The sequence below is a fragment of the Erpetoichthys calabaricus genome, chromosome 3, assembly GCF_900747795.2.
Source record: "Erpetoichthys calabaricus chromosome 3, fErpCal1.3, whole genome shotgun sequence".
Classification (NCBI taxonomy): domain Eukaryota; kingdom Metazoa; phylum Chordata; class Cladistia; order Polypteriformes; family Polypteridae; genus Erpetoichthys; species Erpetoichthys calabaricus.
The window spans coordinates 14,052,270-14,079,049 of NC_041396.2; the positions used below are offsets into that span (position 1 = coordinate 14,052,270).

Genomic DNA, 26,780 nt, shown 5'->3' on the forward strand with positions numbered 1-26,780 from the left:
GTACTGAATTAGCTTTAGCTGCCGATGGAAGTCCCATTTTACTTTATGGTGCCAAGCAGAGTGTAGCAGTCTATAAGCCAGCAAAGGCACCGTGAAGAAGCTGTCTGTTGTTACGGTCCTGCCTTTGTCCGGTCTGATAGCGGTCACAGGACATTGTATCTTTGATTGCCGGTACAACAAACAGTTCTGAGCAGAATCAACCACAGTACCAACTGTGGTCATCGCTGCTCTGGTGAAAAGAATGGAGATAAATGCCATCAACTCAGAGAGAGAGAGAGGCAAGTTCGTTATACCATGTGAATGTCACTGAGAGAATAAAACTGAATAATAAAAAAAACAAGCCCTAACTTTTACAGTTAGGCAAAATTTACACCAGCTCTTACAGACTCAATTCAAATGTATTAATAATAGCAGCTCACTACTCAAAACACAGAGCACCCAGTCTCGAACCCGCCACCTTTTGGTTATAAGGCAGCAGCTCTACACCATCCAGGAATATGTACTAGCTTTCTGTCGATTGACATTTGAGCTTGGGTTTGTAACTCATTGACAGCAACATGTAAATTGAATGATTTTTTTTTTTTACTTTGGTTATACAGTGGAACCCCGGTTTGCGAATAACTTGGTTTACGAGTGTTTTGTAAGACGAGCAAAAATTTTTAATAAATTTTCACTTGATAAACGAGCGAGGTCTTGCAGTACGAGTAGTTTGTCTGCTGAGCGTCATGTGATCACAACTGAGCTGATGGTTCTTCTCTCTCTCTCACTGCGGGATTGTGGGCAATCGTCTCCTATTCTCCGTCTGAGTCTGCGTGCCTCATTCATATAGTCAACATCCGTACGAGCGTATAGTGTTTACTACAGCATTAGCATTGTGACTGTGTGCGCGCGCGCGTGTGTGTGTGCTCGCGCGCACTCGTGTGTGTGTGTGTGTGTGCTCGCGCGCACGTGTGTGTGTGTGTGCTGTGACGTGCGAGTCCCCGTCTTGCACCCTAAAACACGAAGCTGAGTCTCAGTACTTTAGCAACACAAGCTTTATTCAGCTTGAAACAGCAACAGCACCCATTGACGGCTGGCGCTTATAGCATATCCGCGATCTTTTCGGATTCGCTTTTACGGCTAACTGCTACAGCACTGGGAGACTGTGATTGCTTTGGGACGCTCTTCCGCGTGTCGTCCCATTGGGTGCAATCCCACAAGAGTTTAGAAACTCACTCACACCAGCCATGATTCTTTTCAAAGGTAAAGTGCAAGTTAATTTGTTTTATGTATTTTTACTTTATATTTTGTATTAATCATTTTTATATGAATAGTTTTGGGTTGTGGAACAAATCATCTGAGTTTCCATTATTTCTTATGGGGAAATTCACTTTGATATACGAGTGCTTTGGACTACGAGCACGTTTCCGGAACGAATTATGCTCGCAAACCGAAGTTCCACTGTATTCTTGAATAAAAGTGCAATTTTTTTTGATATTTGGACTAAAGTCTTAATACATTACATACTTCACATCATTATTACTGTATTTACTCGTGTACCACACGCCCTCGTGTAAGATGGGCACCCTAATTTTCACAAAGAAAATCACGAAAAAAATTTGCCCCGCATACGACGCACGTTGTGATTGTATAGGAAGAGTTTAGGGCATGTTTTCTGCGAAATGCCCTTCTGTTTTTGTTGCATGATGAAAGAGCGAGCAAGAGAGAGAGAGAGAGAGCGCGAGTGAGCGAGTGCGAGAGAGAGAGAGAACAAGCAAGAGAGAGAGAGCAAGCGAGACAGCCCAAGCAGAAGAAGTAAACATTACAGAAAAAATTTCCTCGTGTATGACACGCACCTGATTTTCTAATGCTAATTTTCGGGGAAAAATGTGCACGTGGTACATGGGTAAATACAGTAGTATAACATGGAAAAAGTTTCTGCTTTAGGTATGTGTTCAGCATTTCTTGCCTCGCATTTCCTTCCATCCTACACTTACCCAGATCTTTGTAGACACGGAACACACATGAAATGAATGTATTCGAAATAACGATTTACTGTATTATTTACCCTATACAACTCCAGGCACCACACACACAGATAAGGAGCCTTGGCTTGAACTGGGAGAATTTTTTGCCCGAGTTGAGCTCCGTCAAAGTGGGGGGATGGAATACCAGGCTGCTTGCTGCTTGTGCTGATCAACATATTTACAAAACAAAAGACGCTGATGGAGAGGGGAGAAGGGATTTAAGGTGGCCCGAGATTACAAGTTTTTTCTTAGGCTTCAGGGATTCTAGTGTTAAGATAAATAAATAGTACATTTGTGAGCCCTGGCATCACTTCATCGAGCATCAACAACAGGACTGGAATGTCCAATGACAAAAGGCAAAAGGATGAACAAAGAAAGAGGGCTGTAAGGCATATCAGGTCAATAAGCATTTGTAAATGCACAATGTGATCGAAACAGACAGACTTAACATTGTACCATTAAGCCCATTTTAACCTCCTTAGCATTAAACCCAAGCATCACTGGGGCAGTAAAAACAGTGCTAAAAGCATTAGTCCAGAGTGTCAGTTGGGGAATGATATAGATGCATCTCATGTAAGACCCAAAGTTTATTCTGGCTGTAAAACTGCTAACAGCGTTAGTACCGAACGTTATTCGGGCAATGGTGTAGACGTGTCTTCTCCTAGCCTCATAATGATGTCTCATAAGAAATGACTCTCAACAGCTGTGATGAAGAGGCAAATCTGTCTTCAGGCAGTGAAACTGAAAAGGTCAGTGAAAACGAAAGTGATTCTGGTGTCACATGTGCAGTATGCTGTTAATATTATAATTAGTGTTATTATTGTTATTATTATTTAGATCAATATTATACTTTTTACACTTCTGACTTTGTACTTTAGTGTTTTGCATGTTTTACAGTAGAAAGATGAGATTTAATAAAAATGTCATTTTTCAAGACAATAATGCAGCACTTTTTACATGTTTTTTTAGAAGAAAATGTAACGCAAAGGAGGCTAATAAACACACTTTGCTGTTCTCAAATATTTAATTTGCAGAAATTACAAGCAAAATAAAATGCCAGTAGCAGTGCATCTTGCGTTTTTAGGCAGCTGTCAGTCTCATGCTCTGTCTCACTTGTTCTTTACTAGTACTGCCTGTCTCAATAAGGCTTTGGAAATAGATGGCAAGGTGGTCTTTCTTCATGACAAGATGATGAGAGAGAGGCAGAGAGACCAACCTGTAACATTCCAATCACAAATCCTGGACCAATGGGTGCAACACCCTTAGTTCATCAAATTGTTTTTCTGAACCTGTGGAACCAAAGAGGAAGTCTACTTGTCCCTTTCTGGGCCATTCGCAAATGAGACAGTTCATACACAATCCCCTTCCCGGTTTAGCTACTTTACAGTGTGGGTGTAATAAACAAGAAAGAAAGGAAATAATTGAACTGTAAACCTGGCCCAGATGGTGCTTTCATCATCAGTGAAACTCTGGGGGTAGAAAACTGGTTTGTCTAGCTTCCGGACTCTTTAACATTACAAATAAAGACATACAAAATATCTATCAACTTGTATGCTAGATATCACTCCTTTTACATTCTACTATAATGCACATGTAGTGCTTAGATTACCACCTTGAGTATCATATGCAAGTAATGCAACACCTCAACTTTGAGAAAAACTTTAAATCTTTAAAACAAATACACATGTTAATGGAGCTTGTCACTGTTGTGCCTAGAATTACAACAGCATGCAGTTACATAAATATGTCTCAGTAAAACTCTTTGACTGACCTAAACAAAGTCACAGAGTCGGACCTTTTAAAATATACTGGGTAGCCTAAAGAGGGTGTCACTTTTTTTCTCCAGACTGGGCGGGCTTTTCAGCCATATTTGTGTTTGAAACCTTTAACTAAGCTTTCCCTTCTGTATCCTAGTTAACATTCACACTCTCAAAACTTGAGACTGTCACTTACTGGCAATTTAACCTATCATGATGAAAGCTTACCTGAAGCCATTCTCTCTCCACCAGTGACTCAAAACCTCGCATGGTTCTGCAGGTTGGATCAAGAATGATCTGCGCTAGTGACGTCACCTGTAGTGTGGAGTCTGTCCCTTCTGTTCCATGAACGAGAACCGATGCACCTTCCCTGTAGAAATGATATAGATTTAGTAAGCCATACTAAAAGGAAACCTGTATGCAGAACCAAGACAGGAGGCAAGATCACAGAAAAAGTGCACAAATACAAGTGTCCATTTCACGGATTCCAAAGCTAAAAGTAAATGTACTTTATTAAAGGTGAAAGTGAATGTTAAAATCAAGTTTTCATAATAGATAAACAGAATCTACAGCTGTTATCCATTCAGGAGCTCAGTAACACAAGGTAACTGAAGCTTAAAAATGAATTTGCAATAAAATGTGCATTGTAACAGTGGAGACAGAAAGACAGACAGACGCAGACCACCGCAGCTACTGGGCTCCACACGTTTCAGAAATGCCTCTGTCTGCTACAATATCTTTCAGTTATTCGAACTATTGCATCACTATATGACATAACATCATCAAATTGAGTTTAGATAAGCATTGTGGTTTATGGATACAGAGAGAAGGGTTAGGAGCAGGCACTGATACAGAGCATTACCGCACCCACCACATTACAAACCAAACTCTGGATCCCAGATTAGGAGACGAGTGCAGCCATGTGATGGGTGACATCTCGGCACCACACTAGTTCAGATGGAATGGAACAGTGGGAGTTTTTTTTTTTTTTATGGTGTGCCAATTCTGCCACTAACCCCCAAGTTTTTCCTTGCAGGTTGGAGGGCCTACGTGAAGGGCGGGATGCAGATAAACGTCATACTCAGGACGGAGTTTACAGATATACAACGTGTTAAAATGCTGAGGTTATAACTGTCACGGCATGTTTGCATTTCCTATTGGACAGTAATGTTAAATTTCTTTAGTTATTTGTTTAGACGTGCAGCCAGAAGGTGGATGTTGTGCAGCCTCATCTGTGCATCTGCTGGTGTTGTCAGGCAGATTTCTTGATTTGGGTGTTTTGAGTCCTGAAATCTGCGTCTCCTCTGGGTCTTCGTTATCCTCTCCCTTAATGGCTGTCCTTTTGACTGAGTGTGACACACCGTTTACTTCAAATGCATATTTTGCAGTTCATATTTTCTTGAAAGTACGTGCCAGTTCTTTCAAGCTTACATCGACTCCTAAACTATTGTCATAACACTAAACAACAAAGGGTAAACATAGCAACTGCAACAACGCACTGTACACGTTTACAACAAATCCTTCAAAGCCGTTTGAATGCCAGTGTATAATTTGATGTTACAGAAAGGTTTTTCCCTTACATCACGTGATTTTTTCAAACATGTAATACACACTCTGCACACACGACACACATTTATATGTCTAACAGGGTTTTTTTTAGGAAACTTTTTGACTGTAGTCAATTCATTGTAATCAGAAGATTGCTGTCTGTCGGCCCAGATAAACGAGAGCACCTACAGTTGTGCTTGAAAGTTTGTGAACCCTTTAGAATTTTCTATATTTCTGCATAAATATGACCTAATACATCATCAGATTTTCACTCAAATCCTAAAAGTAGATAAAGAGAAACCAGTTAAACAAATGAGACAAAAATATTATACTTGGTCATTTATTTATTGAGGGAAATGATCGAATCACATATTTGTGAGTGGCAAAAGTATGTGAACCTCTCGGATTAGCAGTTAGTTTGAAGGTGAAATGCGAGTCAGGTGTATTCAAGCAATGGGATGACAATCAGGTGTGAGTGGGCACCTGATTAAGAAGAGGGATCTATCAAAGTCTGCTCTTCACAACACATGTTTGTGGAAGTGTATCATGGCACGAACAAAGAAGATTTCTGAGGACCTCAGACAAAGAGATGTTGATACTCAACAGGCTGGAAAAGGATACAAAACCATCTGTAAAGAGTTTGGACTCCACCAATCCACAGTCAGACAGATTGTGTACAAATGGAGGAAATTCAAGACCACTGTTACCCTTCCCAGGAGTGGTCGTCCAACAAAGATCACTCTAAGAGCAAGGCGTGTAATAGTTGGCGAGGTCATAAAGGACCCCAGGGTAACTTCTAAGCAACTAAAGGCCTCTCTCACATTGGCTAATGTTCACGTTCATGAGTCCACCATCAGGAGAACACTGAACAACAATGGTGTGCATGTCAGGGTTGCAAGGAGAAAGCCACTGCTCTCCAAAAAAAAACATTGCTGCTTATCTGCAGTTTGCTAAAGATCACGTGGACAAACCAGAAGGCTATTGGAAGAATGTTTTGTGGACGGATGAGACCAAAATAAAACTTTTTGGTTTAAATGAAAAGCGTTATGTTTGGAGAAAGGAAAACACTGCATTCCAGCATAAGAACCTTATCCCATCTGTGAAACATGGTGGTGGTAGTATTGCCTGTTTTGCTGCATCTGGGCCAGGATGGCTTGCCTTCATTGATGGCACAATGAATTCTGAATTATATCAGAGAATTCTAAAGGAAAATCTCAGGACCATGAACTGAATCTCAAGAGAAGGTGGGTCATGCAGCAAGACAACGACCCTAAGCACGCAAGTCGTTCTACCAAAGAATGGTTAAAGAAGAATAAAGTTAATGTTTTGGAATGGCCAAGTCAAAGTCCTGACCTTAATCCAATTGAAATGTTGTGGAAGGACCTGAAGCGAGCAGTTAATGTGAGGAAACCCACCAACATCTCAGAGTTGAAGCTGTTCTGTATGGAGGAATGGGCTAAAATTCAGGACTGATCAACAGTCACCAGAAACGTTTAGTTACAGTTATTGCTGCAAAGGGGGGGTCACAGCAGATACTGAAAGTAAAGGGTCACATACTTTTGCCACTCACAAATATGTAATATTCGATCATTTTCCTTAATAAATAAATGACCAAGTAAAATATTTTTGTCTCATTTGTTTAACTGGTTTCTCTTTATCTACTTTTAGGACTTGAGTGAAAATCTGATGAGGTTTTAGGTCATATTTATGTAGAAATATAGAAAATTCTAAAGGGTTCACAAACTTTCAAGCACAACTGTATGATCTCTGCAGTTCAAAATTACAGCCCCTACTTTGAGTCTCGCTTTCATGAGGCATTGGACTGGTTTAGAAAAGTGACATTCAGTGAGCCATCTAATTGTCCCCACCCAGTTTCAACTCACGGTTGTCTCCAGATTTCTATATTATACGTCTGGCATCAAAGGGACTACCAGTTTACAGACACTTCCCATCCAAACTAATGGAGCTTGAGAGGATCTGCCATGAAGAATGGGATAAAGTGCCCAAATCCAGGTGTGCAAAGCATGGAATTGCAGCCAAAACGGTTTCAACAAAGTACTAATTTAGGGTCTCAATACATATATGAAAGAGAGATTTCAGTTTTTGACTTTTAGTAAATTTGCACACCTTTTTGAAAACCTGTTTTCACTTTGTCATTATGGGCTATGGAGTGTAGACTGATGGGCAAAAATGGCAAATTTATCCTTTAAAATGAAATCTACAACACAATAAAGTGTGTTAGAATACTTTCTAAATCCACTGAGTATTATCAAGGGTAAACTAAATAGCATTTTCACATGTTGCATAAAGCACTCACTTTAAAAATAAATAAATAAATCAAGTCCAAAAACAAAAAAAAAAAAATCGGGTCAAAAGCACTGTGGCAGAGTCTGTGATGAAGGACTGACAAGTAAGTTTTAAATAGGTAAGTGCTGCAAGGTGCACATGTAAAGCAAGGCTAATAATTTAGACATACCAAGTCCAAGGAGGTTCTGCTCAACTTTTATAACACACTGGTGAGGCCTCATCTGGAGTACTGGGTGCAGTTTTGGTCTCCAGGCTACAAAAAGGACATAGCAGCACTAGAAAAGGTCCAGAGAAAAGCAACTAGGCTGATTAGAGGGCTACAGGGGATGAGTTATGAGGAAAGATTAAAAGATCTGAGCCTTTACAGTCCAAGTAAAAGAAGATTAAGAGTTGACATGATTGAAGTGTTTAAAATTATGAAGGGAATTAGTCCAGTGGATCGAGACTGTTATTTTAAAATGAGTTCATCAAGAACACGGGGACACAGCTGGAAACTTGTTAAGGGTACATTTTGCACAAACATTAGGAAGTTTTTCTTTACTCAAAGAACGACAGACACTTTGAATAAGCTACCAAGTAGTGTGGTAGACAGTAAGACTTTAGGGACTTTCAAAACTCGACTTGATGTTTTTCTGGAAGAAATAAGTGGATAGGACTGGCGAGCTTTGTTGGGCTGAATGGCCTGTTCTCGTCTAGAGTGTTCTAATGTTTAACTTGTCCACCTATATAAAAGGAATCTTAGAAGATTAAGTGCCTTTTGTGAACACTTTTTCAAGATAAAATATGTTCCAAAACAACCAATGGAGTAAAGAGAAACCAAATTGATATAAAATAATGTAAATGAAAAGAAAAAAACACATAAAATCATATCACAAACACTAGGATTTAATTGCTATAAATACTCACGTATAAATCCGATAAATCGATCATAAAATAAGACCCCAACTTATACGCCCGTTCAAAAATATGACACAATTTTTTTTTACATTTTCTTGCTTTCTCCAATCTTGCATCAGTTTCTCAGACACATCAAATGTTGTTGCAGCAGTGCGGTTACCAATTTCTTTCGCCACTTCAACGACTTTTAATCTAAAACCAGCTTCTTATTTTCTTCTAATCGAACACTCCATCATAGATAAGGGATGCTCTTACAATAAAGGTGTATGGGGGTGTGAGATACAAAAAACACAAAACAGTGCAAACATCGCTTCGTAATAGGTTGGATATTACTGTGTGGTCACGTAGGCACAATACATAGCAAAAAAAAAAAAAAAAAAAAAGGCCATGTGCTCCGTGGTGACTCTCTCAGGTGGGCATTAGCATATCATAATCACTTGGACCAATACAGTAATCCCTCGCTATATCGCGCTTCGCCTTTCGCGGCTTCACTCCATCGCGGATTTTATATGTAAGCATATTTAAATATATATCGCGGATTTTTTGCTGGTTCACGGATTTCTGCGGACAATGGGTCTTTTAATTTCTGGTACATGCTTCCTCAGTTGGTTTGCCCAGTTGATTTCATACAAGGGACGCTATTGGCAGATGGCTGAGAGGCTACCCAGCTTACTTTTCTCTCTGTCTTGCGCTGACTTTCTCTGATCCTGACGTAGGGGGATTGAGCAGGGGGGCTGTTCGCACACCTAGACGATACGGACGCTCGTCTAAAAATGCTGAAAGATTATCTTCACGTTGCTACCTTCTGTGCAGCTGCTTCCTGAAACGACACGCTGCACAGTGCTTCACATACTTAAAAGCTCAAAGGGCACGTATTGATTTTTGTTTGAAAAACAAACTCTGTCTCTCTCTCTCTCTCTCTCTCTCTCCCTGCTCCTGACGGAGGGGTTGTAAGCTGCCGCCTTCAACAGCTTTGTGCAGCGGTGCTTCGCATACTTAAAAGCCAAACAGCCCTATTGATTTGTTTGCTTACAGATCTGCTCCTGACGCACACTCCTTTGAAGAGGAAGATATGTTTGCATTCTTTTAATTGTGAGACGGAACTGTCATCTCTGTCTTGTCACGGAGCACAGTTTAAACTTTTGAAAAAGAGACAAATGTTTGTTTGCAGTGTTTGAATAACGTTCCTGTCTCTCTACAACCTCCTGTGTTTCTGCGCAAATCTGTGACCCAAGCATGACAATATAAAAATAACCATATAAACATATGGTTTCTACTTCGCGGATTTTCTTATTTCGCGGGTGGCTCTGGAACGCAACCCCCGCGATGGAGGAGGGATTACTGTAGTGTTAGATTTACGCATTCGATTTATATGACTGACATTATAAAATAGGGTAAAGTCAAGCCCCGACTTCTCTGCAGGAGAACTTAAACGCAATTATATGCGGTATACATAACCTTCTAAATGCTAATGCATTGACCCTGAAATAAAACTCAAAATCACCAAAAAATAAAAATTGTTGGAGTATCGCAGAATGTATTCTATCTTTGAAAAGTCTTTGCTCTGTTGAAGACACTTAAGCCTTCACATTTCTGATTCAATTGACTTTTTCCAAATACTATTTAAAGTTAAAATAAGCACTGAAATATAAAAAAGTGGTGCACTAGAGTTATACAGTGCAATGGAAAAAAAAATCATACTTTTTAACTAATGGGCAACCACGTGTCTTACAATAGGTTGATTAAAATGTTCAATGAATTAGTCTCCTGTATTACAGACGACATTCTGGTGACTATGGATTAGTTAATAATCCAGGAACCAGTGTTCAGATACTGGCTTGGTCCACGTGTGTGTGCTTTTTGTCATGCAGGCTCAAGGAGAATGTGCAGAGTGTAACAATTCACACATCTCAAACGCATGAACAGTTACAGTTAACTGGTGTCTCAAAACTGGCTTGTTAGGAGGGAGTGTAAATGTGGGTCCTGTTACAGAATGTGGTCCAGTCCAAGATTCCTGCCTTATACTCAGTGCTGTCAGGACAGGTACCAACTCCTGCTCTGAGATGCTATAACAGAAAACAAATGAGGTCAATAAGCTGCATGTGTTGGTCATTGACTAGAGAATAACAAGACCATAACAAACGCCTTGTAGCAATAAATGATTAATATATGCACTTTGACAAGCCCTTAAAGTCAAAATTTTGAAGTGTTACCAAAATGTTCCAGTGATTGAAAGGGAAGGGGCAAGATCTTACTATTATGTTCTTTTCAGAAGAATCATTCTGTTTTTTTTTTTTCCCCCAAGTGTCTCTTTAAGGCTACATCACATTAAATGACTTTTCCAGTGATTTTCAGGCTTCATGCACAGAATCTTAGCCAGTTGGAGGCAGTTGGTGGTGCAGTCCTGTGACAGAACAAACAACTGAGACCAACTAGTCTGTGTTTGGCTAGAATAAAATCAAATAGGTCTGATTTTGTCTTTCGTCACAGGGCAGGCTTCTGAGAACCAAAAAGCATTCAGCAGGCAGTTCAATGCATAGAATGTAGTAATGGCAGTCTGAAAACACCATAAATATTAACCATTCACAAAGCACCAGTACAACACTGGCTCTGTCAGGATCATGAGTGGGTATGGACCTCACAAACAGAAGAGAAGCTCATCTGTTTGATTTCTCATATTTTACATGCCACTACAGAATGAAAAAAAAGAGATAAAGGGCAGAGATTCCTGCTGAACTTGCTGCAGGTGTTAACACTTTGTAAAACGCCGGCTGTAAAACGCCGGCTCCGTCAGGCAGCACGCTATTGGGAGGTCAGAAAAAGGGGCGAGCGCGACTGTGCTGAAAGATCGGCGCTCAGTAAATGTGACATTGGCTGCGATTTCCAGTCGTGTAATTTGACTTGGTGTAGTGACCAGATCACTGACTGTGATCAGGAAATCTGACACAGTCCATGACAAACAAAATCGTGTAATGTGACATCAGCCTTACCAAGTACTGCGTCAGCGTTGCATCCCAGCCAACACTATGATCTAGCTGGCTTTTTTGAAATAAGGTAAGCATATTCTGTGTAACTCAGGGATGTTCACAGTTACTATAGCTACTTAGTTAAATACCAGAATACTGTTTTAATGTTATTTATGTATCATACTGAGAGTTTAAAGTAGGCCTATTCAAATGGTGGCCCGTAGGCCACTTGTGGCCCAGAAGCAATCTCCAAGTGGCCCAGTCCGTGGTCCTACCAGGGCTCCAGATGGCAACTAAAATTGTCTCAAATATAACCAAAAATAGGCTTTGGTGATTATCTTTTCTACTTAGTTTGCAAGTTGCGAGTGAAATCAATGAAACTTTAAACTAATTATATTGTAACAGATGCAAAATGGCAAATTTAACCTCTGTCATATGAGTGATTAAAACTGTGTGAATAAGATAGTTTAAATTCTATGAAAAAAAAAATCCCTTGACTGTCATGACCACCCGTTTACATTCGGGGAGGATCTCATATTTCAAAAGGGAAACAAATGTTATTACTAATACTGTGTACCTTTTTTGGTTTTATGCACTTTGAGGTGTACCTGGGTCAGATATAAGCAAAATGTTAATTTATTTTATTTCAAAAGTGGAAAAAAGTATTGTTACTACCTCAGGTTCTGTTCAGTTATAGCTTGTTTGTTGTTTTTTTTAAATACATTTTTGATGTGCCTATGTCAGATGAGACCTAATATAAAAGGGAACAATCAATAAACATTACTTGTTTTTAAATACGTTCATTTGTGTTGATTTAAAATTTGTTATTACCTGCTGCTTACCGGCTGCTGAAAATGTCTGGCCTAGCTAAATTTCTTGGTTTGAAAATCTGGCCCAACTGTAATTGTAACTGAACAGCCCTGGTTTAAAGGGTTCCTAGTATGGGAAGGTTTAGATAGAATTGTTACTTTAATTACCTGTCTATACACTGAGCAGCAAGACAGGCTGTAGTTAGAATTTCTTTGACATGAGTCAGCCAGTTGGAAGCCTCCAGTTTGCTCAGCCACCGATCCATGTTATGAGACTGGTCATTACATGCTTCCACAAGTTTAATTAGGCTCTCCTGAAGGATACTGGACCTGGAAAAAGAAGAGAGAAACAAATCATAAAAGAAATTGCATCTGCTTTTACTATACCTTTATTGACACTTCAACTGGAGGCAGCTAGTGGCAAGATGAGCAAAGTAAGCCTGACCTCTGGCCAAAGTAGATTATTTCAGACACTCTTACGCCTTCTCAAGCATCAGTGTGTGCTGCTATTCTATGAAACTATTCTGCTGATCAAAATGGGTATTTAAATCAAAGTCAAAGTGAACTTTATTGTCATCTCAACCATATACAGTACAAGTATACAGATAGACGAAATTGCAAAGCTCAGGGTCCACAGTGTAACAACATGAAGTGCAAATAAAAAATAAATTAGAATTAAAATAAAAATTTTAATTAAAATTAAAACACAAACAAGACAAGACAAAGAAGTAGCAGCAATATTGACGTGTAGTAAGCAATATGAACATTGATGTAATGTATGGTATTATGCAATCTAGATACACAAATATTGTCAATAAATATGTAATATACAGTGGTGTGAAAAACTATTTGCCCCCTTCCTGATTTCTTATTCTTTTGCATGTTTGTCACACAAAATGTTTCTGATCATCAAACACATTTAACCATTAGTCAAATATAACACAAGTAAACACAAAATGCAGTTTGTAAATGGTGGTTTTTATTATTTAGGGAGAAAAAAAAATCCAAACCTACATGGCCCTGTGTGAAAAAGTAATCGTCCCCTGAACCTAATAACTGGTTGGGCCACCCTTAGCAGCAATAACTGCAATCAAGCGTTTGCGATAACTTGCAATGAGTCTTTTACAGCACTCTGGAGGAATTTTGGCCCACTCATCTTTGCAAAATTGTTGTAATTCAGCTTTATTTGAGGGTTTTCTAGCATGAACCGCCTTTTTAAGGTCATGCCATAGCATCTCAATTGGATTCAGGTCAGGACTTTGACTAGGCCACTCCAAAGTCTTCATTTTGTTTTTCTTCAGCCATTCAGAGGTGGATTTGCTGGTGTGTTTTGGATCATTGTCCTGTTGCAGCACCCAAGATCGCTTCAGCTTGAGTTGACGAACAGATGGCCGGACATTCTCCTTCAGGATTTTTTGGTAGACAGTAGAATTCATGGTTCCATCTATCACAGCAAGCCTTCCAGGTCCTGAAGCAGCAAAACAACCCCAGACTATCACACTACCACCACCATATTTTACTGTTGGTATGATGTTCTTTTTCTGAAATGTTGTGTTCCTTTTACGCCAGATGTAACGGGACATTTGCCTTCCAAAAAGTTCAACTTTTGACTCATCAGTCCACAAGGTACTTTCCCAAAAGTCTTGGCAATCACTGAGATGTTTCTTAGCAAAATTGAGACGAGCCCTAATGTTCTTTTTGCTTAACAGTGGTTTGCGTCTTGGAAATCTGCCATGCAGGCCGTTTTTGCCCAGTCTCTTTCTTATGGTGGAGTCGTGAACACTGACCTTAATTGAGGCAAGTGAGGCCTGTAGTTCTTTAGACGTTGTCCTGGGGTCTTTTGTGACCTCTCGGATGAGTCGTCTCTGCGCTCTTGGGGTAATTTTGGTCGGCTGGCCACTCCTGGGAAGGTTCACCACTGTTCCATGTTTTTGCCATTTGTGGATAATGGCTCTCACTGTGGTTCGCTGGAGTCCCAAAGCTTTAGAAATGGCTTTATAACCTTTACCAGACTGATAGATCTCAATTACTTCTGTTCTCATTTGTTCCTGAATTTCTTTGGATCTTGGCATGATGTCTAGCTTTTGAGGTGCTTTTGGTCTACTTCTCTGTGTCAGGCAGCTCCTATTTAAGTGATTTCTTGATTGAAACAGGTGTGGCAGTAATCAGGCCTGGGGGTGGCTACGGAAATTGAACTCAAGTGTGATACACCACAGTTAGGTTATTTTTTAACAAGGGGGCAATTACTTTTTCACACAGGGCCATGTAGGTTTGGATTTTTTTTCTCCCTAAATAATAAACACCATCATTTAAAAACTGCATTTTGTGTTTACTTGTGTTATATTTGACTAATGGTTAAATGTGTTTGATGATCAGAAACATTTTGTGTGACAAACATGCACAAGAATAAGAAATCAGGAAGGGGGCAAATAGTTTTTCACACCACTGTACTAAATAAATAATAGATATAGATAATATAGCACAGTGTGAGGTAGTACAGAAATGGCAGCATGACTCAGTATATGATAATAGTTGTTTAAGACATGTGCAAACAATGACAGGTCAGAATGTTTCACAGTAGAAGGATATCAAAGAATGTCAAAGTGCAGTGTGCGAAATACTTAAAATAAATGAAATTCTGTATTAACAAAAAACTGACTTCTTTCCTTATTTATCATGACACTCTCGTGTCCAAGCAGATAATAAATACAAGAGTGAGTAGAAGCTGAAAGCATCAAAAGAACAGAGAACAAAATAAAAAACGAGCAAGAGGGAGCAGCACTACTAGTATAAAAATCGGGAGTGGTCTCTCCTAGACTTTCTCGTATACTCAGATATGAGGATGGATATTTGAGGAGAAAACCACAAGACAATGATTATATAACAACAAATCAAATCAAATTAATAATATATTGAACAATTATTATAAAAGTAAAGCTGAATAAATCGGACATCTTGCATCTTTCCCAAGAAGACTCATGGCTGTATTAGCTCAAAAGGGTGCTTCTACTAAATACTGAGCAAAGGGTCTGAATACTTAGGACCAGGTGATATTTCAGTTTTTCTTTTTTAATAAATCTGCAACAATTTCAAAAATTATTTTTTTTGTCTGTCAATATGGGGTGCTGTGTGTACATTAATGAGGGAAAAAATTAATTTAAATGATTTTAGCAAATGGCTGCAATATGACAAAGAGTGAAAAATTGAAGGGGGTCTGAATACTTTCCGTACCCACTGTATACACATATATACATAAAGTCAAATACCACTGACTCCCTCTTCACAAAATCCCCCGAACCATGAGGACTTGGCACTTGAAATTTGGAATGTAGGTTACCCTTGGCCCATATGTGCTCGCTAAGAAATGGTTTCAAAAATTTCGTGGTCTAAGCACGAAATTTCTTATAGTTTTTTTAGACCCGTTTGTATGTCTGTCCAATTTTCACGAAAGAACTACTTAATGGATTTAGATTGGGTTTTTTGCAATAATTTGCTTGAACATTCTGTTGATTTTGCGACTTTCTCATCGCACTAAGTATCAGAGTTCGCTTGAAGTACCGATTTATTAGCGTGAATCCGAGAGAGACTCATCTGGCTGTGGAGAGGGGGGGTGGGCCCTCCTCACTCACACATCTGTCTCGGGGCATAACCTTAACTCCACTAAGTTAACGAATGAGAGAACTAATTAACGGATTTAGATCTTTTTTTTTTTTCTATCATTTGCTTGAACATTCTGGTTGATTTTGCGACTTCTCTCATTGCGCTAAGAATCATAGTTCGCTTGCAGGAGTGATACTGTATATTCACGCTAATCTAAGAGAGAGGCTGTGGGCTGAGGGGAGGGGGAAGAGTGACGTCAGGAGTAGAGAGCTGGGCAGGGCCCTCCTCACTGTCCTGTTTCACTAATATGCGGGTGAAGCCGCGAGGGATGGCTAGTTTTACATATACAAGATATTTTATTTTCATTCCACTTCAACAATTTGGACTATATTGTTGAATCTAATACATAAAATCCAAATGAAACTCCATTTTAATTGGGATTGTAATGCGACAAATCAGGACAAATACAGAGGGAGGATGAATACTTTCACAAGGTACTGTATAATTTGTTTTTGAACTTTTGAAAAAGTATAATTTCCTCTTGGGGACACACAAGTATAATCTATCTATCCTTGTACAGTATATAAATACAATTTTGTCAGTTGTACTTGAGCTGTTGCAGCTATAAGTGAGAATGGGTAGGTTAATATGCCTTTAAAACAATCACCAAATCATTGCTCTTTAATTTTTATCTACAATAATAAACATCCAAATAAATAATCAAGGGCGGCACGGTGGCGCAGTGATAGCGCTGCTGCCTCGCAGTTAGAAGACCCGGGTTCGCTTTCCGGGTCCACCCTGCGTGGAGTTTGCATGTTCTCCCCGTGTCTGCGTGGGTTTTCTCCGGGCGCTCCGGTTTCCTCCCACAGTCCAAAGACATGCAGGTTAGGTGGATTGGTGATTCTAAATTGGCCCTAGTGTGTGCTTGGTGTGTGGGTGTGTTTGTGTGTGTCCTGCGGTGGGTTGGCACCCTGCCCGGGATTGGTTCCCTGCCTTGTGCCCTGTGTTGGCTGGGATTGGCTCCAGCAGACCCCCGTGACCCTGTGTTCGGATTCAGCGGGTTGGATAATGGATGGATGGATAAATAATCAATAGAGTAAATTCAACTGGTGAAACTAACAAATGGAAGCTCTCGCATCTTTATCTTTCACCACCAGAGGGCACATTTCTCACACTTATTGAAGTGCTCTAAAGCTGAATTCGCAAGCACAGCTGTGTTATGGCTTCTTAAGGACTAGGTTTACTTGCTGATAACAAATATAAATCTGATATGGTGAAGGTAGCACTGAACTGCTCATTTCTCGTTCACGTGGCAATTTTGCTAGCGAATGCTTTAAATGAACAGTTCTCTTTGGTGACAATGAATTTCAACGACCTCTACATTTTACTACCTCCAGCACCAAACAGCTACTGTACCTGTCAATGGTCTTGTGGATTCTTCTCCATTGTGGGTAATGGGCTTCCTGCTCAAAACCTCCACCCCTAGCTTTGGCCTGTTGAGCGAGAGAGAGAGTTCGGGTGTCGATAATGAACCCACGCTTTCCAACTCGAAGGGTAGCATTGATCAGCTTCTCATCCTCTTTGCAGCGCCGCCCATTGGTACCTGTGAGGGGCTGCCCGCTGCGCATCATAACCTGGAAGGAAACAGAGGCACGCTCACATTCAAGTTCAATGTCATTATCTTGTGTACCACAGGATTCTTTCTTGCTCATCTCCCACAGAATACTGAAAGTAGTACAAATCAAACAACAGATCAAGAATACAACCTCATACCACAAATACAAGAAACACATATCAAGGGCACTCTTGTTGGGCAGCTTTCTGACCCTTTGTCTTTAAACCTAATGATTTGAGGTTGATGTGCCTGCAGAAAATAGAAAGCTACGAGGGACATTCAAAACATTTCCACACCTTTTTTTAACTCTATTTATTAAGAATTTCAGAAACAAATTATATCACTTTTCTACATAGTCACCTTCCTTTAAGTCAAGTCAAGTTGGGGAGTTGCCACACCCACCACGTTATGAAACAGCTCGGGATGCTGGTTGGCAACCCTCCAGCCAGACATGCGGTCCAGTCCCACCCTGTGAAAATGACCCTCTATCTGTCGCAGCCAGGTGTTACGTGGGCGACCCCTTGGCCTGGTTCAGCCACTCATGGTCCACCCTTTGGAGAGCCAATGGGGATCAGAACTGGTTTGGTGATGAGGTGTCGCCCACTGCATGGCAGCACTCGAGTCCCAGTTTGAGGTTCAGCTGAGGGAGGGGCAATGTAAATGCCCAAGAAGACGGAATGGACAGTCGAGCTTGCCAGCTGGAAGGGGAAACTGCTTCATGCCCAGCTGGAGTAATATAATTGATGGACCAATGGAAGCCACAGACAAGGAGCACTTCCATCTCCCACTCGGCAGCCCTCTGGTGGCATCCCAGTTTGGGGTGCTTGGGAGTTGGAGTTCAAAAGTGCAACCCTGTTGGGGGTCCCTGTGTGCTGGCAGAGGGCTGTGTTGGGGGAGGACCTCCCTGCTTTCCATATGACCCGGAAGTACTTCCAAATGGACAAGTTGTAGCACCAGAAACATTCCCGGGTCTGGCTTGAAAAGGAACCCACCACCTCATTTCGGGGCGTCAGAGTTGGGAGGCAGCGACCAACACTCTTCAAGGAAGGAGGGAAGAAGGAAGAAACAACAGCATTTTGTATTTTGATTATTGTTCTTTTGCATGGGTGATTATTGGAGAGGTGAGGTGGAGGAATAAAAACCATTTATTTGAATCCAGACTCGTGTTTGGTATTGTCTATTGTGTATATTCTCTGAAGTATGCAAATACTTCTCTGGGAAGCGTCTTTTGAGCTTGAGTCTCGGCACCATAACATACTCCATAATTCATGGTTAGTTTATCCACTCCACCTGGACTTGCCTATAATTTGCATGTTATAAGATACTAGCCGAAGTACCCAGCATTGCCAGGGTATATTTGTGGAATGGGTTAAGGAAAGAAAGCACAGGTTAATGTGTTTCTTAAATGGTGTTTCTTTTATTATTGCCAACTGTTCCATCTGTCATCCACACCACCTGCCAATCAATATCTCTGCTCTCGCGAGTTGAGAATTTGTTCTTGTTGGGTCTGATTGGACTCCAGAATTGCAGAACTTTCTTGCTGGGTTCTAACCATGAATGCTGTTATGTCTGATTTGTCTTCCTATTTCAAGGTGGACAGTTTGTTGTGCCTAAAATACGGAGAGAAGCCAACAAAGCAGAAGTGAAAGGAGTTTGATTCTCCTTTGTGTTGTATTGCAGTTCCACCCTCGATCAACATCACCCACCTGCAAAAGTGTGTACCGCTCCTCGAGTATAATATGCGCTGCTATCCTAGAGCGGCAGCAAAGAAAGAGGCGGGGAGGGGGAGAAATAATCCGGGTGTGCAAGCGACCAACACTACTTCTACTACACCACCCCAAGTACAGAAACTCACCAGTGAATGCACAGTTAAGTTAAAAAATGATTATTGGAAGAAATTACAAACACTTAACAAAAACCCCTATATACATATTATCGCGCTGCTGGCCCTCCCTCTCCACACAAATCATGGCACAAAACACTCAACTACATACGCCACTAATACATAAATATGAAATAGAGAAAAAGAAATGTAATGCATTCGAAGTCCTTTAAATATTCTGTGTTAGGGATGACCATCTATAGTCTGTGGCGGGGAATGATGCGTCAAACCAAACCTCCTGTTCCTGGAAACTTGCATATCAACAATCCCTTGTGCTGGCTCATCAGGTCCTCTCCTGAATACCTTCACCAGAAAGAGAAAATAATTGGTCCTGAAATGAGCCCGGGTTCACCTGACGTTTTCCATGCTGTGTCAATCTCTTTCCCTCTTGCCTTTTCTTTTTATGGCGTCTGCTACTCTCTTGGCTCTGAGCTCCTTCTCTCCTTTTTCCCGCCACCCATTTACAAACCGTTTGCTCCTCCCCTTACGGTCTGTTTGGTCCTCCAAGCCAGGTGCTCCCCTCCCCATGTACCATAGGCCGGCCTTACAAATTAACTCTTTTAGGGCGGATGTCGACTTTTGTCGACAGGAGGGGTTGAGGGAGCATGTCAGCTGTTAATAGTGACAAAATTCACTGTTACGTCAGAGGCATTCCCACTCTGCTCGGAGGAATGTTAGACTCATTAACTCGCCATCTAATCCTTGCGTGTGCGTGAGTTATGAAATGTAAACAAAGGCAAGATGGCATCGACACCTCACGAGGGAGCGAAGCGAGTGCAGAAAAGACTCAGCAGACGATGTTTTGCTCATTATCGCTGAGTCAGACTCCGATTTTTCGGAATCTGATTTTGTTGACAGTGATCAGGAGATTGTGCAAGAGAGTGAGGAACTGGAATCAGCTGATCGGACACCAGCCGATGCCGCCCCAGCTGATCGACTGCCAGCTTAGCGCATTTGCGCAGCCGATGCACCCCCGGGCAAGGTTCGTGTGGGAGGAATACCCAGACATTGATCCGTGGGAGCCAAACTGGCTACCGGACTTCACAAGACAGCACGGCTTGCTGTTGGACACGACATATTACCAGCTGCTGGACTACTTCAGGCTGCTCTCTCCTGATGCTGCTTTTCAGCTACTGTCAGATGAGACAAACAGGTATGCAGAGCAATTTTTTGAATTGCGGGCTGCGCTTGTACCGCATTCTCGTTTTTCAAAGTGGAAATCCACAACAAAGGACAAGATGAAGGGCTTTGTGTCATTACAAATACAGATGGGACTAGACTGGCGATATAACTTCAGGGAGCATTGGTACAAATGTGCTTTGTCCCCTGGTGGCTTTGGACAGGTTATACCGTGTGATAGGTACGTGTTGCTGCAAAGTTTTATTCACTTCTGTGATAACCAGAAGCAAATCCCAAGGGGTGAGCCAGGCTATAACCCCATGTATAAAGTTCATCCCCTGCTTGACATTGTGGAACCAACATGTAAACAATTTTATCAGCCAGGCCGTGATTTGTCTGTGGATGAATCTATGATAAAATAAAAGGGACGCCATTTTTTTCTGCCAATATATGCCAGACAAGCCCACAAAGTATGGCATAAAGGATTTTGTACTGGCAGAAGCAAACACTAATTTCTGCCTGAAAGTAATTCCCATATACAGGAAAGTATTTCTTTCAAAGAGAGAACTGTCCCTTGACAAATCAGATTGTGCTGGAACTGCTTCAGGGCTATGAACATTTGGGTCATGTTGTGTACATGGACAATTTTTATACATGCTCACAATTGTTCATGGAGGTACAGAGCAGGGGAATTGGAGCTTGTGGCACAGTGAGGGTGAACAGGAGACACATGGCTTCACAGTTGAAGCCAGACAGGCTGAAGATGAAAAGAGGTGACAATACGGTTTTCATGCGGGCAGAAATCTTGGTGGCAGTGGCATGGCACGATGGCAAATGGGTGACTTGTCTCTCTACAGTACCCACTAACAATATATGTGAGAAAGTGCAGCAACAGACAACTGAAAAGGAAACACCAGTGCAACACGTATTGTAAGCAGTGCAATGTGGCAATGCAAGCAATTGGCTGCTTTGAACGATATCAGACTTGGCAGGACTTTGCTGTGTAACATGTATGTGATATCTTCATATAACATGCAAGATAGTAACTTCTGTCAAAAATAAATATTTTTTGCTGATTTCATATGTTAAACAATTGCTCTGTGTTCTTTTTAGAAAATGTTAGTTTCTGGAAATATACTCAGCCCTGGGAGAAAAGAAACAAAAAAAATATTAGCCCTAAAAGTTTTAAAACATTCTACCATTATCAGGAATGGGGAAAGGTGTAAACTTACAGTGACGCACACACATATCCCAGACAACCGTTACAGGTGCGTAATACTCATTTTTATATTACAGTAGACAGAAGCAGCCCGTAGCATTCCCTAGGTAAGTAATGTTAAGCTCTGGTCACTTTGTCTGCTAGTTTGACTTCATTCTGTTCAGATGTTTCACTTGCTCAGAGTCTGCAGGTGGCAATGGTGTGCAAACTGCAGCAGAAAGGGGAAAAAAAAACAATGGGACCCCTAGAGTCAAATTTTTTTGATTCCGATGTAGCCTCTCTTGTCCATATGGTCTTAGAGAGTAGCTACTGAAAATTGGGTTCAGATTGGTCAAATGATGTAGGATTGTAAAGGGAGAAGAGAGACAAACATTCTATTATAAATAAATAGATATGATAAAGACGTTCTTGTATATTCATATTTATCAAAGATTTGTCTGAACAAAGAATTCTTCATATATCCTTGATTAAAATGTAAGAGTAACATCTTGCATGGTACGTTCCAGAGGCTTTTTTGTTAAATAAATTACTTATACAGTACTGTGCAAAAGTTTTAGGCAGGTGTAAAAAAATGCTGTAAACAAAGAATGCTTTCAAAACTGGAAGTGTTAATCATTTATTTTCATCAATCACAAAATGCAGTGAATGAACAAAAGAGAAATCTAAATCAAATCAATATTTGGTGTGACCTCCCTTTGCCTTCAAAACAGCATCAATTCTTCTAGGTACACTTGCACACAGTTTTTGAAGGAACTCGGCTGGTAGGTTGTTCCAAACATCTTGGAGAACTCACCACAGATCTTCTGTGGATGCAGGCTTCCTCACATCCTTCTGTCTCTTCATGTAATCCCAGATACAGTCGATGATATTGAGATCAGGGCTCTGTGGGGGCCATACCATCACTTCCAGGACTTCTTATTCTTCTTTACGCTGAAGATAGTTCTTAATGACTTTGGCTGTATGTTTAGGGTCGTTGTCTTGCTGCAGAATAAATTTGGGGCCAATCATATGCCTCCCTGATGGTATTGCATGATGGATAAGTATCTGCCTGTATTTCTCAGCATTGAGAACACCATTAATCCTGACCAAATCTCCAACTCCATTTGCAGAAATGCAGCCCCAAACGTTCAAGGAACCTCCACCATGCTTCACTGTTGCCTGCAGACACTCATTATTGTACCGCTCTCCAGCCCTTCGACGAACAAACTGCCTTCTGCTACAGCCAAATATTTCAAATTTTGACTCATCAGTCCAGAGCACCTGCTGCCATTTTTCTGCACCCCAGTTCTTATGTTTTCGTGCATACTTGAGTCGCTTGGCCTTATTTCCACGTCGGAGGTATGGCTTTTTGGCTGTAACTCTTCCATGAAGACCACTTCTGGCCAGACTTCTCCATACAGTAGATGGGTATACCTGGGTCCCACTGGTTTCTGCCAGTTCTGAGCTGATGGCACTGCTGGACATCATCCGATTTCGAAGGGTAATAAGCTTGATGTGTCTTTCATCTGCTGCAAGCTTCCTTGGCTGACCACTGCGTCTACGATCCTCAACGTTGCCTGTTTCTTTGTGCTTCTTCAAAAGAACTTGAACAGCACATCTTGAAACCCCAGTCTGCTTTGAAATCTTTGTCTGGGAGAGACCTTGCTGATGCAGTAGAACTACCTTGTGTCTTGTTGCTGTGCTCAATCTTGCCATGACATGACACTGTCTTCCACAACCTCACCTTGGTAGCAGAGTCTGGCTGTTCCTCGCCCAGTTTTAAGCCTCCTACACAGCTGTTTCTGTTTCAGTTAATGACTGTGTTTCAACCTACGTGTGACATTGATGATCATTAGCACCTGTTTGGTAGAATTGGTTGATCAGACACCTGACTATAATTCTACAAAATCCCTGACTTTGTGCAAGTGTACCTATAAGAATTGATGCTGGTTTGAAGGCAAAAGGTGGTAACACCAAATATTGATTTGATTTAGATTTTTCTTTTGTTTGCTCACTTTGCATTTTTCTAAATTGATAACAATAAGCAATCATTATTTATATTTCTGAAAGCATTCTTTGTTTACAGCATTTTTTCACACCTGCCTAAAACTTTTGCACAGTACTGTATACTTGCTGGAGTCCAGAGAGCCTTTGTATTCTATCAACAAAAGTGAACAGGGGATCAAAATGAATTTGGGATTAAGAATTATTCCCTTTCAACACATAGTGCCAGCAGGGCAGGCTGTATGTGCAATAGAAGCTTCAACAAAAGTAGTGGCCATCTAAAATAGAAATTGTTGTGAAAAAGCATGCTATTGAGATGTTTCTCTGAGGCATAGCTCTTCATGAAATTGTTACATTTTGAAAAGGAAAAAAAGTTCCCTTTGCTAATATTTCTAATTGTTATTGTAAGAAAACATACCAGGGTTTTGGATTCTGTACAGAAAACATGTATATACGCTACAAGTCAAAAGTTATAGAACACCTCAGTTTTTCTTCAAATTGAATGGAATGAATGACCTAAAATGATGAAAATGTAAGCATTAACATGCCAGAGGTTTAAGGTTTAGGTTAGCAAAAAGTGAAAAAAAGGAAATTTTCAAATAGTTGTTCCCTGAAGAAGGCCCATTTGTACTAATAGATTACAACCCATAGATGTTCTGCAGAAATTAAAGCCAATGAAGCCTTGAAAGTTGAAGCAAACAATTTGCACAGGTGTCCCAACTTCTGTTGATTACTTAAAAACCCCTCTGTCTGTCTTAAAACAGAGTTGGAGCAGATTGTATCACTACACCCTCTGAAGAACTACTTGGAGAATATTCCAGGGATAATGGAAAGAAAATAGTAATTAACAAATGAAATGAGAGAAAGGGTTACTACCCTTAGAAGGGTAGGCCTTTCATTTAGAGAAATTGCAAACCAAATCCAAGTGTCAGTGAGTCCAGTGGTGTCCTACACAATCCAAAGGCAAATGGAAACTGGAAGAAACTCAGACAAGAAGAGATCTGGCACAGCTTAAGTCACGAGCCAATCAGAAGACAGGTTTCTGAGGGTCACCAGCTTGTTGTGATCACAGGCGCCACACAGCACAAAAGCTTGAGAAAGCAGGTCAAAAAAAGCAAGTGACAGTTTGTACTGTGAAGAGGAGACTTTGTGCTGCAGGTTTGACAGGGCGAGTGGCAGGAAGAAAGTCATTCAGTTAACTCTTTTAGGGTGGATGTCGACTTTTGTCGACAGGAGGGGTTGAGGGCGAATGTCGACAAAAGTCGACATCCAGAGATAGAGGGCGACAATCAGCTGTTAATGGCGACAAAATTCATTGTCACGTCGCAGGCATTCCCTCTGTGCTTGGAGGAATGCTAGACTCGTTGACTCGGCAACTAATCCTTGCGTGTGCGTGAGTTGCGAAATGTAAACAATGGCAAGATGGCATCGACATGTCACAAGGGAGCGAAGCGAGTGCAGAAAAGAAAACACTCGGCAGACAATGTTTTGCGCATTATTGCGGAGTCGGACTCTGATTTTTCAGAATCGGATTTTATTGACAGTGATCAGGAGATCGACCAAGAGAGTGAGAAGCCGGCATCAGCTGATCGGACACCAGCCGATGCTGCGCCAGCTGATCCCCTGTCAGCTGAACGCATTCGCGCAGCCAATGCATCTATGAATCGCAGGCTGCGCTTGCATCGCATTCTCGTTTTTCAAAGTGGAAACTCACAAGAAAAGACGAGATGAAGTGCGCTGTGGCATTACAAATAGAGATGGGACAGAACTGGTGATATAACTTCAAAGAGCATTGGTCCAAACGTGCTTTGTCCCCTGGTGGCTTTGGACAGGTTATGCAGCGTGATGATAGGTACGTGATGCTGCAAAGTTTTATTCAGAAAACTTGGTGGCAGTGGCATGGCACGATGGCAAACGGGTGACTTGTCTCTCTACAGTACACACTAACAATATATGTGAGAAAGTGCAGCAACAGACAATTGAAAAATAGGCACCAAAGCAACACATACTGTAAGCAGTACAATGTGGCAATGACTGAAATTGGCTGCTTTGAGCGAGATCAGGATTTGCAGGACTTTGCTGTGTAAAATGTATGTGATATGTATGTGAAATCATAGAGTATGCAGGCTCATACAACATGCAAGACAGTAACATTTGTCAAAAGTAAATATTTTTTGTTGATTTCAATTGCTTTGTGTTTTTTTAAAAAAAGTTAGTTTTTGGAAAAATATTCAGCCCTGGGAGAAAAGAAACAAAAAAAAAATTAGCCCTAAAAGAGTTAAGGACAAAACAGGGCCTTGAAATACAAGCTGTGGACTACTGCTGACAGGAAGAAAGTCTTACGGGCCAATGAAACCAAATTTGAAATCTTTGGTTCATCACACGGTGTGTCTGTATTAAGTCTGTGTTAAGTTGGTGAAAGGATGGTCCTCAGTGTGTGACACCAATTGTCAAATATGGAGGAGGAAGTGTGATGGTCTGGGGGTCTTTTGCTAGAAGCAGAGTTGGTGACTTGCACAGAGTGTCTGGCATTCTGAATCAAAATAGTTACCACAGTTTGGCTGTTACATCAGCAAAAGGTGCAAGCTACTTTGATGAATCAAAAATTTCAATAAAATTTTGAACACTTATTGATTTCTTGACTTATATTTTTTTTTGTTCTATGCCTTGATTTCACGAAACATTAAGACATTAAACTGCGTTTAATGCGTCCAAAAGGATTTGACCGGTAGTGTTAATAGATATGCTAAAGATGCTCTTGTATATTCACATTTATAAAAGATTTGTCTGAACAAAGAATTTTTCGTCTATCCAGGAGCACAATGTAACAGTAACATCTTGCATGGTATGTATGCTCCAGAGGCTTTTTGGTTAAATAAACTTCTCATATAATTACTGGAGTCCAGAGAGCCTTTGTATCCTATTGTCGAAAAGTGAACAAGGGATCAAGAGGAATTTGGGATCAAGAATTTTTCCCAGTCAACACAGATACCAGCAAGGCCTGCTACTGTAAGAGATGCCCCTTCGGTCTCAGCTTTTAAATCCCGGCTGAAGACTCACAACTTCAGTTTA

The 26,780-nt window shown here is 40.8% G+C and overlaps 1 protein-coding gene across 1 annotated transcript in view; it reads right to left on the reverse strand.

Annotated features, from left to right (window-relative positions):
- Positions 1–26,780, reverse strand: part of mtmr9 (myotubularin related protein 9) — a 122,649-nt gene that overhangs the window by 31,175 nt on the left and 64,694 nt on the right. The window contains exons 6-8 of the mRNA XM_028796390.2: positions 17,307–17,524; positions 12,459–12,620; positions 3,992–4,133 (exon numbers count right to left, since the gene is read on the reverse strand). Coding sequence (XP_028652223.1) covers positions 3,992–4,133; positions 12,459–12,620; positions 17,307–17,524 — 522 coding nt within the window. The remainder of the gene's footprint in view (positions 1–3,991; positions 4,134–12,458; positions 12,621–17,306; positions 17,525–26,780) is intronic.